The sequence below is a fragment of the Ciconia boyciana genome, chromosome 18 (assembly GCF_034638445.1).
Source record: "Ciconia boyciana chromosome 18, ASM3463844v1, whole genome shotgun sequence".
Classification (NCBI taxonomy): Eukaryota; Metazoa; Chordata; class Aves; order Ciconiiformes; family Ciconiidae; genus Ciconia; species Ciconia boyciana.
In genome coordinates this window covers 12,677,305-12,689,602 of record NC_132951.1, presented here as the reverse complement: position 1 = coordinate 12,689,602, position 12,298 = coordinate 12,677,305, and the positions used below count along the sequence as shown (strand labels likewise).

Here is a 12,298-nt window from a genome sequence, read left to right as displayed (position 1 = left end):
TATTCAAGAGGCATATGTGCTCCTAGTAAGAAGCTGACAGTTATTTTATTAGTGTCCCCTGCGTGTTCAGTACCTTCCTCCTGAAACACGCTACAGCCACCACCCAGGTTGCCGGACACAGTCCTTGTCCAAGCCCAGCACAGAGACAAATCAAAATGCCAATCAGGAGAAAAATAGAGAATGACAGTGCAGCTCTCCTTGGACACACGCTGCACACATTTGGAGTCTGTGGTCTTCAGACACCTGTCTGCTCACCCTCTCGCAGGAGAAAAACGAAAGGAAAACAGAGAAATGCCCACAGGTGACACCCTGCCTAGACACTGCACTCCAGCTCCACCTACCTGGCTGGGGAGGAGAGGGGTCTGACGCGGGAGACGTCCCAAACAGACGCGAAATAATGCTGCGCTTCGGTGGCGGGACTGCAGCCGGAGGTGCTGGGGAGGCTGTAGCCGGCGGAGGCGCGTGCGGCTGCCGGGCCTCAGGTGCAGGCACTGGTGAAAAAGATGGGGGGGGTTCAGGAGAGATGGTGGAGCTCGTGGAAAGCGGCTGCGGTGGCTGCGGGGTGCCAGGGCTGGAGCTGCCCGTCGATGTGGAGCTCGGAGGTACTATGGGTGACTGGGAGCCAGAGGAAGGGCTTTGCCCGTTAGTTGTTAGTGGCGACGTGTGTCCTCGACTTCGGGCTTCCATCATTTCAAGGAAGCTGCAGGGAAGATAAATTGCAAATATAAGGAATGGAGAAAACATGCTCATCAGAGCACCAAGCACGATGCTGGGCTGCTTTGGTACGTGCTGAGCTGGGAGGGTACGGGTCTGCTTTCAGTGATGCTGTGACTCCCTGGGCCACAATAAATCTGGTTGACCCACGTGAGCTAAACTCACCTGATCTGCACTGAGGTGTGGAGAATCCCAGCCTGCTTCGCACTGCAGGATGAAACCTACGTTTGCAGTGTTGCTGGGAACTCCCTGGATAGACAGACTACAACAACACGCCAGGGCTTGAAACACAACCTTAAGTCAGTTCTTGGACATATGTCTCTAAGGGAGTAAGTGCTACAGGAATGGCACTTTTTTAGATTCAGCAGAAGAGATCAGAGTGTTCAAGAAAACTCAAATGCTATAAAAACCTCTTCTTTCAGCCAAGAATGGATTTGAGAGGAGAATCCTTGAATGTCAGAAAAGCTATCCAGAAGGCTCACAGCGGACTGACTGCAACTATCCTTCTCGCAATGTGCAGATATACAGGCAGTCTCTCCCCCTGCACACACTACCCCCTGCGTGGGAGGCAGCGGAGCCAAGCAGCAGCAGCTCTGAAGCAAGCTGTGGTCCTGGCTGGATTCCTGACTAGAAGAGCAATAAAGCCTGTACCACTAAAGAGGGTGAAATGCTCCATCCTTTTCAAAAAGGAAACCAAGCCTGATCCTGCTGCAGCCTCCTTCAGCAGTCTGTTTGGTTAGCAGTCTTTTCACAAGCTGTATGCGAAGAAACACTAACAGAAAGCCAGGCTTTTACTACGAACTGGTCTCAAAATAAGATCTGCTACATGCCGCACATCTGAGAGAGATAAAGAGGACACCTGAAGTGAAGCATCATGTATAAAATCTAGCACGTCATGGTCTCACCTCTTCTTTCATTAAGCCTAATGAACTCGTGCACAGAGGCTCTGGGTTCAACTGCTTCTGCAAGACAGACTCACTCGGTTGTGCTCCAGGCAATGAGTATGTCAAAACAGAGACTCCCCTCCCATACAGAGCACGATCTCGTCCTTCTGGGCCTTGAGCCAGACAGACACCTTCACTGTAATGACTGCTAAGCAGAAAGCAAACAGCAGGGGCTAAAAGACTCTAAACCCCCTTGAGATATCATTTCCTATTTTAAGGAGCAACCTGATATACTTTCAAGGAACAAACTAATATACTTTGTGACCAGTAGTGTCTGGAGCCCTAGAGAACAACATCCCCAGGAAGCTGCTACTTGACTTGGAAAACCAGGAGTCCTTCCTAACTAAGGAACTGGCTAAAGTAGAGATAAAGGGTAGCACTAAAAAGCAGTATTAGCTAGGAGAGAAATCCTTGGTAGAGTTCCTCAAGGATTAGCCTTGAGATGTATTTCAGCATTTCAATGAAGCGGCATGGAGACCACAGAAATGCTCATGAGGTGCAAGCTGGGAGGCAGCATCAACAGAGAGGAGGGCAGGGACAAGATACAGAAAGAACTGGATGATCCTGAATAACAGAAATGGGAAGAAATTCAACAGTACATAGGAAATAGTCAACAGCTCAAGGGCTAGGAAACAAGTATTCTTGCTCCACGTTCACCACACGAGAATGGCTAGGAAAGACTCGCCTCTGTTGTTCCAGAAGACTGCACTAAAGGCTGCAAATGCAACGCTGCCTGGGAGGAGCAGAAAATGAGCCTGGCTGTTGCACGGCCGTCCACCTATCCCCCACGAGCGCTGTCAAGGCATCTAAATTAGTGCCACACTGTGGTAGCCTCACCGATGCTTCCACCAGGATCTGGGGCAAGGCTTATGTGCTTATTCCACCCAGCAGACTGGCTCCCGGCAGAGCTGAGATCAGAGCATGTGACAGAGCATTCATTCCAGCATCCTCCCTCCCAGGGGACTAGTAGCTGGGGTGAGCTGTGCAGCAACACATTCCACTGAAAATGATGCGTGATTTGTCATGCACCAAAGAGAAAATATAAAGGAGCTTAACTCTTGCACTGAGCTCTGTGGAGACTGCATCAGGTTTGTTGGGAAGGTGCACAATGCATCACACACCCCGCAAGAATTTAACAGTGTATTTTCAGTGCATCACTGTCACTGCGCTGCAGGGCCGAGCAATGGCACATCAGTCCTTTCTTGAGGAGGGGGTCACCATACATGCCATTCAGCACCCCTCAAGGCAGACTACGCAAGGCATCTGTGGCGAGGGAAAGATAAATCAAGGGTACCTGCAATTCAGCCTTTGTCCAACAAAGCAAATGCTCTGAATCCACAAAGCCATGTGAATTGCTATGGCCTGAAAAGCCATCCACGAGACTGGCCTGCACAGGACATTCAGCTCTGCAGATCCACGCCAGAAGCAGAGTGCTAAATTGTCATCCCTCCCCTCCGAGCTTTGAATCAGGGCTCCCAGCGAGCTGAAGGCAGGATGGCTGAATAGCTCTGCTTTGTGATACTCATTCCTCCTTCTCCCGACCCCTACTCAGAATTAGACTCCTACCTCCCAACCATGAAGAGAGATTAATCCCAGCTGATCTACATGCACCCCTGTTCCTGTTTATAGCAACAGCAATCCTAGCTGGAAGGCCGGCAAACTTGGTCACTGTCGTATCCAGCATCCAAGATACTGATGCCAGCGCTGCTCGCTCTCCTGGCTGAGCTGAGCTCTCTGACTGCCTACGTGAGCACCTAAATCACCAACACTACACGAAAACAGAACTGAACAACCTCTGAGTCTCTGATCAGGACGCTGGGTCCCACCATCGAGGCAACTGGGTGACTCAGGTAGGATAAGACAATTGTACACTGAAGACTAAGGAACAAGGATCTGCTATGAAGTATATACAAAGTACGTATATAGTCATCTTAGGATACAGAACATGAAGCTCAAAGAGCACTTAAAGCTGGACCCAACAAAACGTGGGACACTCTTCACAATATCAGGGTATATGAAGATTTACTGTACTTTGTACTAACAAAGATGCCCATTTTGGAAACAACCTGCTTTGTTCTGGGCAAGTAGCCAGCTCCAGAGGGAGGGAGGGCTGTGACTACCACCTGTTTCTCCTGCAGAAACACGTGAATTTTAAGAGCTGGAGGGAAAAAATGCTACATAACTGAAGTATAAAGAGTGTCATCCTTCCCTCCAGCTCAGCTAGTCTGGACAGTAACACACATGCAGGCTTCTTCTGCACCTGTGCTCCTATGCCTTGCTCACCTACATTATGTGAAGGGCATAAGAACAAGAGAGAGCAAGTTATTTTTAGTAGAAAGATACAATGGTTATTTGGGGACAGCACGACACAGGCTTTTACCACAGCACAGCACCAAGGAGAGCTGTGGCACGTGTGCTTCGCGTCACCTTCCTCATCTCCAACCAGACACGTGGGCCAAGCTCTGTGCTGCGTGCCATGACACCGGGGAAATGAGGATGGTCTGATACTGGTTTTACATGGGCTGCATAAACCAGCTCTGCTGAGCTTTCATATTCATATCTTCTTCCGTGAAAGAGGTGGGTGGAAAAACAGCATACATGAAAACACTGCCAGCAAGCTCTCAGTAATTTCCAGGGTGGAGGTGTCTAAGCATCCTCCACACTTCGAAAATACTACATAATGCATGAATGCTTTCTCTGGCTTTACACACACTCTACAGAGGCACAAGCGTGGCTGTTTTGGGAACACACCAGGCCAAACCTGCCACGTGTCTGTTTTTTCTCATATTCTATACAATCTGGCCACTGCGTTCCTTGTTCTATCCTTTCTGTCAGCCCTTCGCAAAAGGACTCACTCAAAATCTTACTGTGAAACAAGCAGCTTCGTGTCCACACTAGGTGTAGTAGACCAGGTCTTACTAAAACACAAGATGAACTCACACTGTGACCTGAGTACGCTTGTTCAGTTGGGATATAGAGACAGCAAACGTGCCACACAAGTCCAGAAGGGTTATCTGTCCTCACCCACGCGGGCTCCTTGTTAGCCTTTTAATCCTTCCATTTCAGACCGAGTAACAAGTCCAGATCCTCAAAAACCCTGAATAATTCACTGTCAGTTGGACCTGCTCACAAGAGGAGACTTATGCAATTTTAAAGATGAACATGCTCTGCGGGAACAAAAATTCATCAGGGCCTGAGGTTACTGTTGCTCTGCTCCCAGAGCAAACAAACAAAGCACAAAAGGACTTGTTAGCCTCACAGTTCCTAAAATTGTCAGTGCTCATGTTCATTTACTATTGAAGATAGGAGCAGCCTGAAGCTTTTTGGCTCCTGGTTCTAACGTGCTGTGATCAATTTTTCAAATGTATTTCATTTAGCAGGAAATGTTTTGGGTTATTTTATTAATTGTGAAAATGAAGATTAATAGGCCATGTGACATCAATTTAACTGGGGTTACCGAGGGTTAGATTTCCACATGTTTGTTTTAGGCTCATTAAAGGTACTGAACCTGATTCCCGCTGAAGCCCAGGTCCATGAATGTGAAATCAATTGCCAAGCGGGGTTGAATGCTGCTGCCTAGGCCTTGGAGAGTACAGCCCCTCCCCAGAAGCTCCTCAGGTTTTCCACTTGACACAAAATGGATGCAGCAGGATAACCCCCCCTCCACAACATATGGGACATGCTCCATGTTCTCCTCTTCTCTAGCAAGATCGATGATGATAGGGTTAGTTGCAAGTAATTCTTAATGCAGCCCCACGCAAAACACATGACCTGAAGTCCCATCTAGTACACTCTGGCTCCTGATCTGTCTGATGGCAACAGTGATTCACAGCAAGCAGAAACGACAAAGGTGAGGCAAGGGGAAGCGAAAGGAAAAGTGGTTTTATTTTCCTAACTGGTAATTCAGCGCTTAGCTAGTGTGATTCTGGACCACCATCAATATAGCTGAAGATATGGGAGAACAGCTCAAGCAGCAGGTCCTCCTGCCAGACACCGCTGGTGCTACTCAGCACCACAGTCTTCGTAAAATTACGAGCTGTGCTCAACACGGAAAAAACAAACAAGCAAATAAAACCCAAAAACCCAATCGATGACTTTGCAGTGAATAAAGCTGTCTAATGCAGGGAGCCTGTCTCCCAAAAGAAAAGTCCTCATCAGGAGAGCGCAAATGCCTTTCTGCAGTCACTGGTCCATCATCTTCCCTACCTGGACAGTAGCACTTGGCTATCCGGGATGACCTGACAGTGCAGATGGCAGCTGTATGGCACTGCTGGGAAAGGACCCAGAAGGACTTCCGTCATGTGGCAAACCTGGGACAGGTCCTGCTGCTGCAGAAGTTGTAGCTTGGATCATACAGTACTTCAGATAATCTGAAATTCAACTGCTTTGAAAGTATTTTTACCAAGGCTGACTAATAGTTTCCATAAGAGCTCTTAAATGCAAGGAGTAAATGATCTGGAAATTCATTTCTTACGATCAGTTCCTGTGAGGAAGTTGGACTTCAAGTGCTTACAAATCAAACAATCACACAGTGGTTTATAGATGACAATTTCCTGAAGCTTCTCAAAACTGAGTGTGAAAGAAGATGGGATATCTCACAAAGAATAACTTAAGTACTCCTTTTGACTAACTTCTATCAATCCCTAGGGACCAAAAAAAAAAAAAGTTAATTCAAAGAGTGTTGATTACTTAACCCTTGAAATTAAATTTTGTCTTTGATATTAAAAAAGAGTAATACTAGAAAAAAATGCAGCAAAACATAAAAGCTCACGAAAACCATACATTAAACCTGCTTCTTACTAACTTTTGCAAGTGTTTCCACCAGCAGCTTATTCCTGAAAAAAATGAATATGCAGAAAGAGCTTCCACAATTTCCCAAAAACTATTTCTCCATGTGCACCATTCAGTGAGGGAACAGGTCTTCCTTATGACAGAAGATAAGCTGGGTACAATTAAAGATGGAAAAATTGAGCAAATTAAGTACAAATTCAGAACAGAGTAAAAAAAGTCATTGCTGTTTGTTTAATAGGAATTCAGGAACTCAAAAAGGGCTGAAATGTGTTTTTAGCAGCATTGAAAACGTAAAATCTGAGAAACCACAGGGAAAGTACCAGAGCAAGAGGTGTGGCAGGCAGAGGAGACTAAGCACACGGAAAGAGCTGGAAGCATCTAAATGTGTCTTACACAGGCAAAGCCCAGCCAGTGGCTGCCAAGGGACGGCTTACATAAGGCGGATGAGGCAGCGTTGTGTGCCACCTCGTGTTTTCTCTGGGATCCACATTTTGGAGCAATGACGTCTTGTCCTCGGGTACCCAGCCGCAGCAGGAGGAAGAGTTCTTGTTCTCTTTCTGTTCTCCGATCCAAATTTAGCATCGGTCATTGTGACAGACCAGCTACTAGACGTGCACGGGGGTGAATGAAATAACCGAGATGTCCTAGCACTGTCACCTTGCCTTGCTCCATGGCCTGATTTTATGGCAGGAGAGCAGGAATGGCCTCGGAGGAGGTGCTGCAGCAGCCACACCATCGCCTGCAGCCCCAAGTGCCTATCGACACCTCCCCTTGCTGTGCAATTCGTGCTGATCGACAGCAGAACTCCAAGTACTGCCTAAATCAAAGCAACCAACACAAGGGCTTCACATCTGCCAAGGGTCAACAAGTCGCACTGCACCAATACACACGCTGTATGTAACAGGGCGAGTGTCAGAGGACAATGCACCAGGTGCTCATTTTGACATCCACTGCAGTAGCATGTTAAACATCATAATCCCAAAATGATAGGCACCTGACAAGCATGGATGCAAGGACCTTCCCAAGCCCTAATAACGAGCACTGCAGACCTGCCTCACAACTGCAAGCTGTAATTCCCACCACGTACTGTCATTGTGTCCACAAATACTCTGTTCACCAGCCTAAGCAGTTTACTAAGAATTGGAACTTTACCCAAACCTGAGTTCCCTGCCCTATGTGTGGTTATTTCTTTAAATCGGGACTTTGGCTAAAGGACTTGAGCCTGAAGAGCTCCTGCAGGGATAAAAAATGAATGTAGGAAGAGTATACTTTTCGACTCTGTGGTTGAAGTAACCCCTCAGCAGCTCATCTGTTTCAGAGAGGTGCTGCTGAAACAAACAGACTCTCCATTTCTACCTGGCATGCAGAGAAAACCTCAAAAATCCTAAAATAGCACTCTATTTTAGTCAGTGTGATCAAAGTACTCAGACAGGACATGGCCTGGTGCTTTTCTTTTGGGATCAGGGGCTCAAGGCAGGAAGCACCCAGGGATATTTTAAAGACCTTTCTATAAAGAAGTGTTATTTTCTGAAAGCAAAGAGCATTGGTCTCAGTACACAGACATAAAAGTGCAGTAGCTGAAGTGAAAGCAGAAGCTGTCCAGCTGCATAAAAATGTCAGTTGATTTGCTAAACCAGAATCCTAGGAAAAAGTCTTGCTTTTAACATTTTAGCAACTCCTCTTCTGTTAGGTACCATGGCTAAGGTATTTCTTATGCCATGTTAAGCCAATTATGCAGCCTAACAGTGCAATTAGCCTCCTGCAGTGCAAGCCCTCCCCAGCAGCTGAGCAGCAGTACTTTGCTACAGTGCACTGTCCTGCAGCGCAGAAGGGCAGCTACTCTGCCTGGCCGGGTGGTGGGCATCTTCAGGTGCACACACCCCATCTCCTGTTCTTCCTGTGCTCACGAGCTGCTTTGGAAAACGACAGGGCGCTGACACGCGGGTCAAATGTTTAACTGGCTTTGGAGTTTCTGCAGATGACTCAGGGGCTTCTATTGAGGTGATGCTAGCCACCACCGACTGCACCAAAAGCTCCTCTGAGCCTGCAAAAGGCAAGAACATGCCTTTTGACTTGTTAGTGCACAGTGCCTAGAGCAACGTGACCAGCCTGGCCCTAGGATTCTGGATGCTACCACATTGCCAATTACACTCTTTGGTAATCACAGTTATTTCTGCAGGAGCATGTACCCAGAAAGGTTACTCTCTGGCCATGGAAGCACACCAATATTATAAAATGGTATACGTTGGTGTGGTTACACCAGATGGGATGATCCAGTCTAACATCCATTGCTGGAACTAGGAGGTCTTGCCATCCTACCTCTGCCAGCCCCATACTGCTGCTGCTTCCTTTAAGTTCTGGTGTTAAGCAGATGCTTCTCAGAGCTAGCCCAATTCAAATTAACCCAGAAGTAAGTCTGGCAGAAGATGGTTTTCTGCTGGATTTGTGAGCTGAACTGGCACATGCAAGGGTCCAGCAAATGCTAAAGCTGGTGTAAGGGTGAGAGGTGACTAAGTAACAAGATCTGGTGTAAGTTCGGAACGGCTCTGCCAACTCTTGATTCTTTTAAGTATCTTCCCATTACTGATGCAGTATAAACAAAAATACTGGAAAACAATCTGACAGCACAGCCCACGCAACCCAGTCCTTTGAGTAGGGTCATCAAGAGAATTGCTGAAGGCACGAGGAGACTAACCAGTCCCTAAGGAAAGAAATGAGGTGAACACTCTGGAAACAGTACTGCTTTATGTGTATGCTGGGTATTTCAATGATCTCAAAGGAAAACACACTGACCAAGGTTATAGAACTTGAAACTTGGTCTGAAAAATGCTTGTCAAAATGGCTGTGCATGAATATTTCATAATCATCGAACCAACTTCCAAATAAAGCTGCCTGTAAAGAATCTTTTTCCAATTCATTGCAGGGTTGACTGTTCCGGCTTGCACATTTCTGCAATAAAGACCTTGCAATGGGAATTCACAGAACACATTTGTCAACAACATACCAATCTGAAGAGATTCCTGTTCACTGTGCTACAGATGTACTGGCTTTGCAGGGCTAAATCTGGCAAAAGCTCATTTCAAGCAGCAAGCAAACAGGCCACTGAACAAACACAAGGCAGCAGGAACTAGCCACTATTTCAAACCAGAAATGCACTGAGGAGTCTAGAAGTATTCAAAGGGAACAAAAGACAACAATGTTGTTGCTATTACTTTTTGCCTATCATAAGACACACAATATAGAGGAATGCAATGGCCAGAAGAGGAGGAATCAACTTGTGTTCTGAGCAGTAGAGAGATGGAAAATATCCCCTTTCAGCATCAGAAGCTGCGACATACTTATCTACAATCCCTTCAGCATGTGCTGCCTCCAGGTGTGCTGCTCAGCTCCACCTCCACTGCCCTCCCATAGATCACGTGCCTGTAGGAACCAGACCCTTTCACAGGGATCCCCAAGTGCATGCTTTATTTCAGGTGATGCCACCTAAAAGTAACATTTTACAAGATCCAAAGAAACCCTAAATGTCACTCACTGGACCCTTCAGTCTGGCCACATGCCATAGCTGGGGCTGCCCAACATTCATGTGACACCTAGACTGCAACAAAACAGTTAGAAAAGATGGCTCAGACATACAGTTCGTAGTTTTGATCTTCTGTCTCTTGCTGCACTGACAGCTCCTCCAAAGTTGCATCAATATCCAGCTGATTCGTCTCCAGCTGCCGTAGCAACGTCTCCCTCTGAAGAAAGGAAAACAAGCTGGGTCTGAGCAGGAAGGGTCATTGTAACAGATCTCTGTGTGCTCACAGGGTGCAGCAAGATCTTGCGTCACCACTCTACTCACAGCAATGAATTAAACAGGAGCTTTGGTCCCTCTCATGGTGCTCAGTTTAAATACAGAAGCACAAAGGGAAGCTGAAGCAGTAGCAAAAGTACGTTAATCCAGAAAGTCTGTGTGTAAGAAAGTCATTTGTTCTGTGAGCTATATGCAACCATAAATCAATAATGTGTGATTTTCAGACACAGCATCGCCAGTTGCATTTGGAGAACAGCATCAACTCCTGTGGAGAACAGTTGTGCACCCCATTCATTCTGCTCTTTTATTTTTTCCCTGCGCTAAAGAAGTCCCTCCGTAAGTAGGACCCAGCTGATGGAAAACCTCACAATAATTTTCATTTTACTGTCAGGGTAGATGATTGAGACACAACCTGTCAACAGTGAAATTTTAGAAGTCACTGTCCCTCTGCCTTCAGTTGCTGCCCCACACGTGGGGGACAGACACTCCAGTCCATTTCAAGTGTGCAATAAAGTGAATTGGCTTCACTAATGTAGCACAGGGTAGCTTAATTCAGTCCTTCCCTTTCCACATTTCCAACAGAATCCAAGCAAAAAGCTCAGCTGAGGGGAAGTGCTGGCTTAAAAGGCTCAAAATCAATTGGAAATGGTCGTGGGACCTCCTCCTGATAGCCCAGATGGCAATGAGAAGAGATCAATAACCACATGCATTACGCTGAGACTGCAAGGGCATGGCCAGCTCCAAAGGCTCACCCACAGTGGATCCAGCACCAGCCTCCTCACCCGTCTGCCCAGCAGACCGAGCTCTGCAACAGCCCCGAGCCACAGAGCTAACACAGCATCCGTTTCTGCACAAACACGATTCAGGATCCCCTGGCCAAGACTAGAGCTGTCTGTGGCCACTGCCCCGCTCCACAGTACAAATCCCTGCACCAGAGCCCCTTCACCTCTGCTCAGAGGCAGCCGGCTGTCACACTGCTGGGCACCGGCAATGGCCAAGCTCCCGCCACCGGCACCCTGCTTGCCTCCTGGGAAGGCTCTGAGCAAGAGGCACGCGAGTCAGTTTACACACCGAATTCTGGAGTCAAAAGTCACGATGTTCAGTGCCCGAAAGCATCAATCCTCCCTCTCCCACTGCCTACGTCCTAGATGGCACAGGAAGCAGCGACAGCTTGTGCCGAGGCACGTCCGATGACTCACGGCACTGCACAGTGCCCGTTAAAGCGGGGTCCACTGGTGCCACGGGCTGCCAAGCTGCACCACCACCCAGACAGGAGGAGACAGAAGAGAAAGCCCAGGTTTCCTCCAAACTGCAAAGGTTTTTGCTTTATCCTCAATGTACATTTAAGCTTTCTACTATGACAAATATTTTTGAAGTTTAGCATCAATAACTGTGGTGAATTTTTAATTCCATGTTTGACAGCACATTCCCATTAGAGTAAAAACCACAAAAGGACCTTTACTACATAATTTACAGAATAAAATCCCTATGGGAAGACAAACATTTGTATAAAGCAATGGTGTTCAGTCTCTACCTGCATATACTATTGACAATGTAGTTTCACAGACATGACAACTTTGGAGCTATCAAGAAAGTGTACAAATTTAAAGAGCAAGTAACTAATCTGCCTTATATAAAACACACCACACCACTCTGCTGGGCAGAGTGGTCAGGGCACAGCTTGAGCCCTCCACGGGGCAGGCTGATTTATATCAAATTCTGCCATGACTTAAATCAGCAAGCAAGGCTTAAGTAATTTTTATTTTGTATTATAAGACCAGGTGATTCATAGCGGTTGATAACATTTAAAGATGCTAATTTACTGGAAGATACAGTCTTTCTTGAAATTTAAGAGCTTCTATGATCATTTAACCTAATTTACTGCTTCCAAGGCATTTAGATTCTTCATTTTTACCTTTGTCATTGTGTTAAGAGCTTGGAGTGATCCATATTCCCTTTGCTAGGTAATTTTTATTCATCATATTCATAAGCTCTATGCAGATGGATACTTGACTTCAATTAACATGTATATAAAGAATTATGAAGTCATTAGTTA

General features: G+C 46.6%; 1 protein-coding gene across 2 annotated transcripts in view; it reads right to left on the bottom strand.

Annotated features, from left to right (window-relative positions):
* The window catches only part of RABL6 (RAB, member RAS oncogene family like 6), a 59,501-nt gene that overhangs the window by 18,640 nt on the left and 28,563 nt on the right, over positions 1-12,298 (bottom strand). For both annotated transcript variants that reach the window (XM_072882682.1, XM_072882683.1), the window contains 2 exons: positions 10,083-10,186; positions 342-700 (listed from right to left, as the gene is read on the bottom strand). In XM_072882682.1, coding sequence (XP_072738783.1) covers positions 342-700; positions 10,083-10,186 — 463 coding nt within the window. The remainder of the gene's footprint in view (positions 1-341; positions 701-10,082; positions 10,187-12,298) is intronic.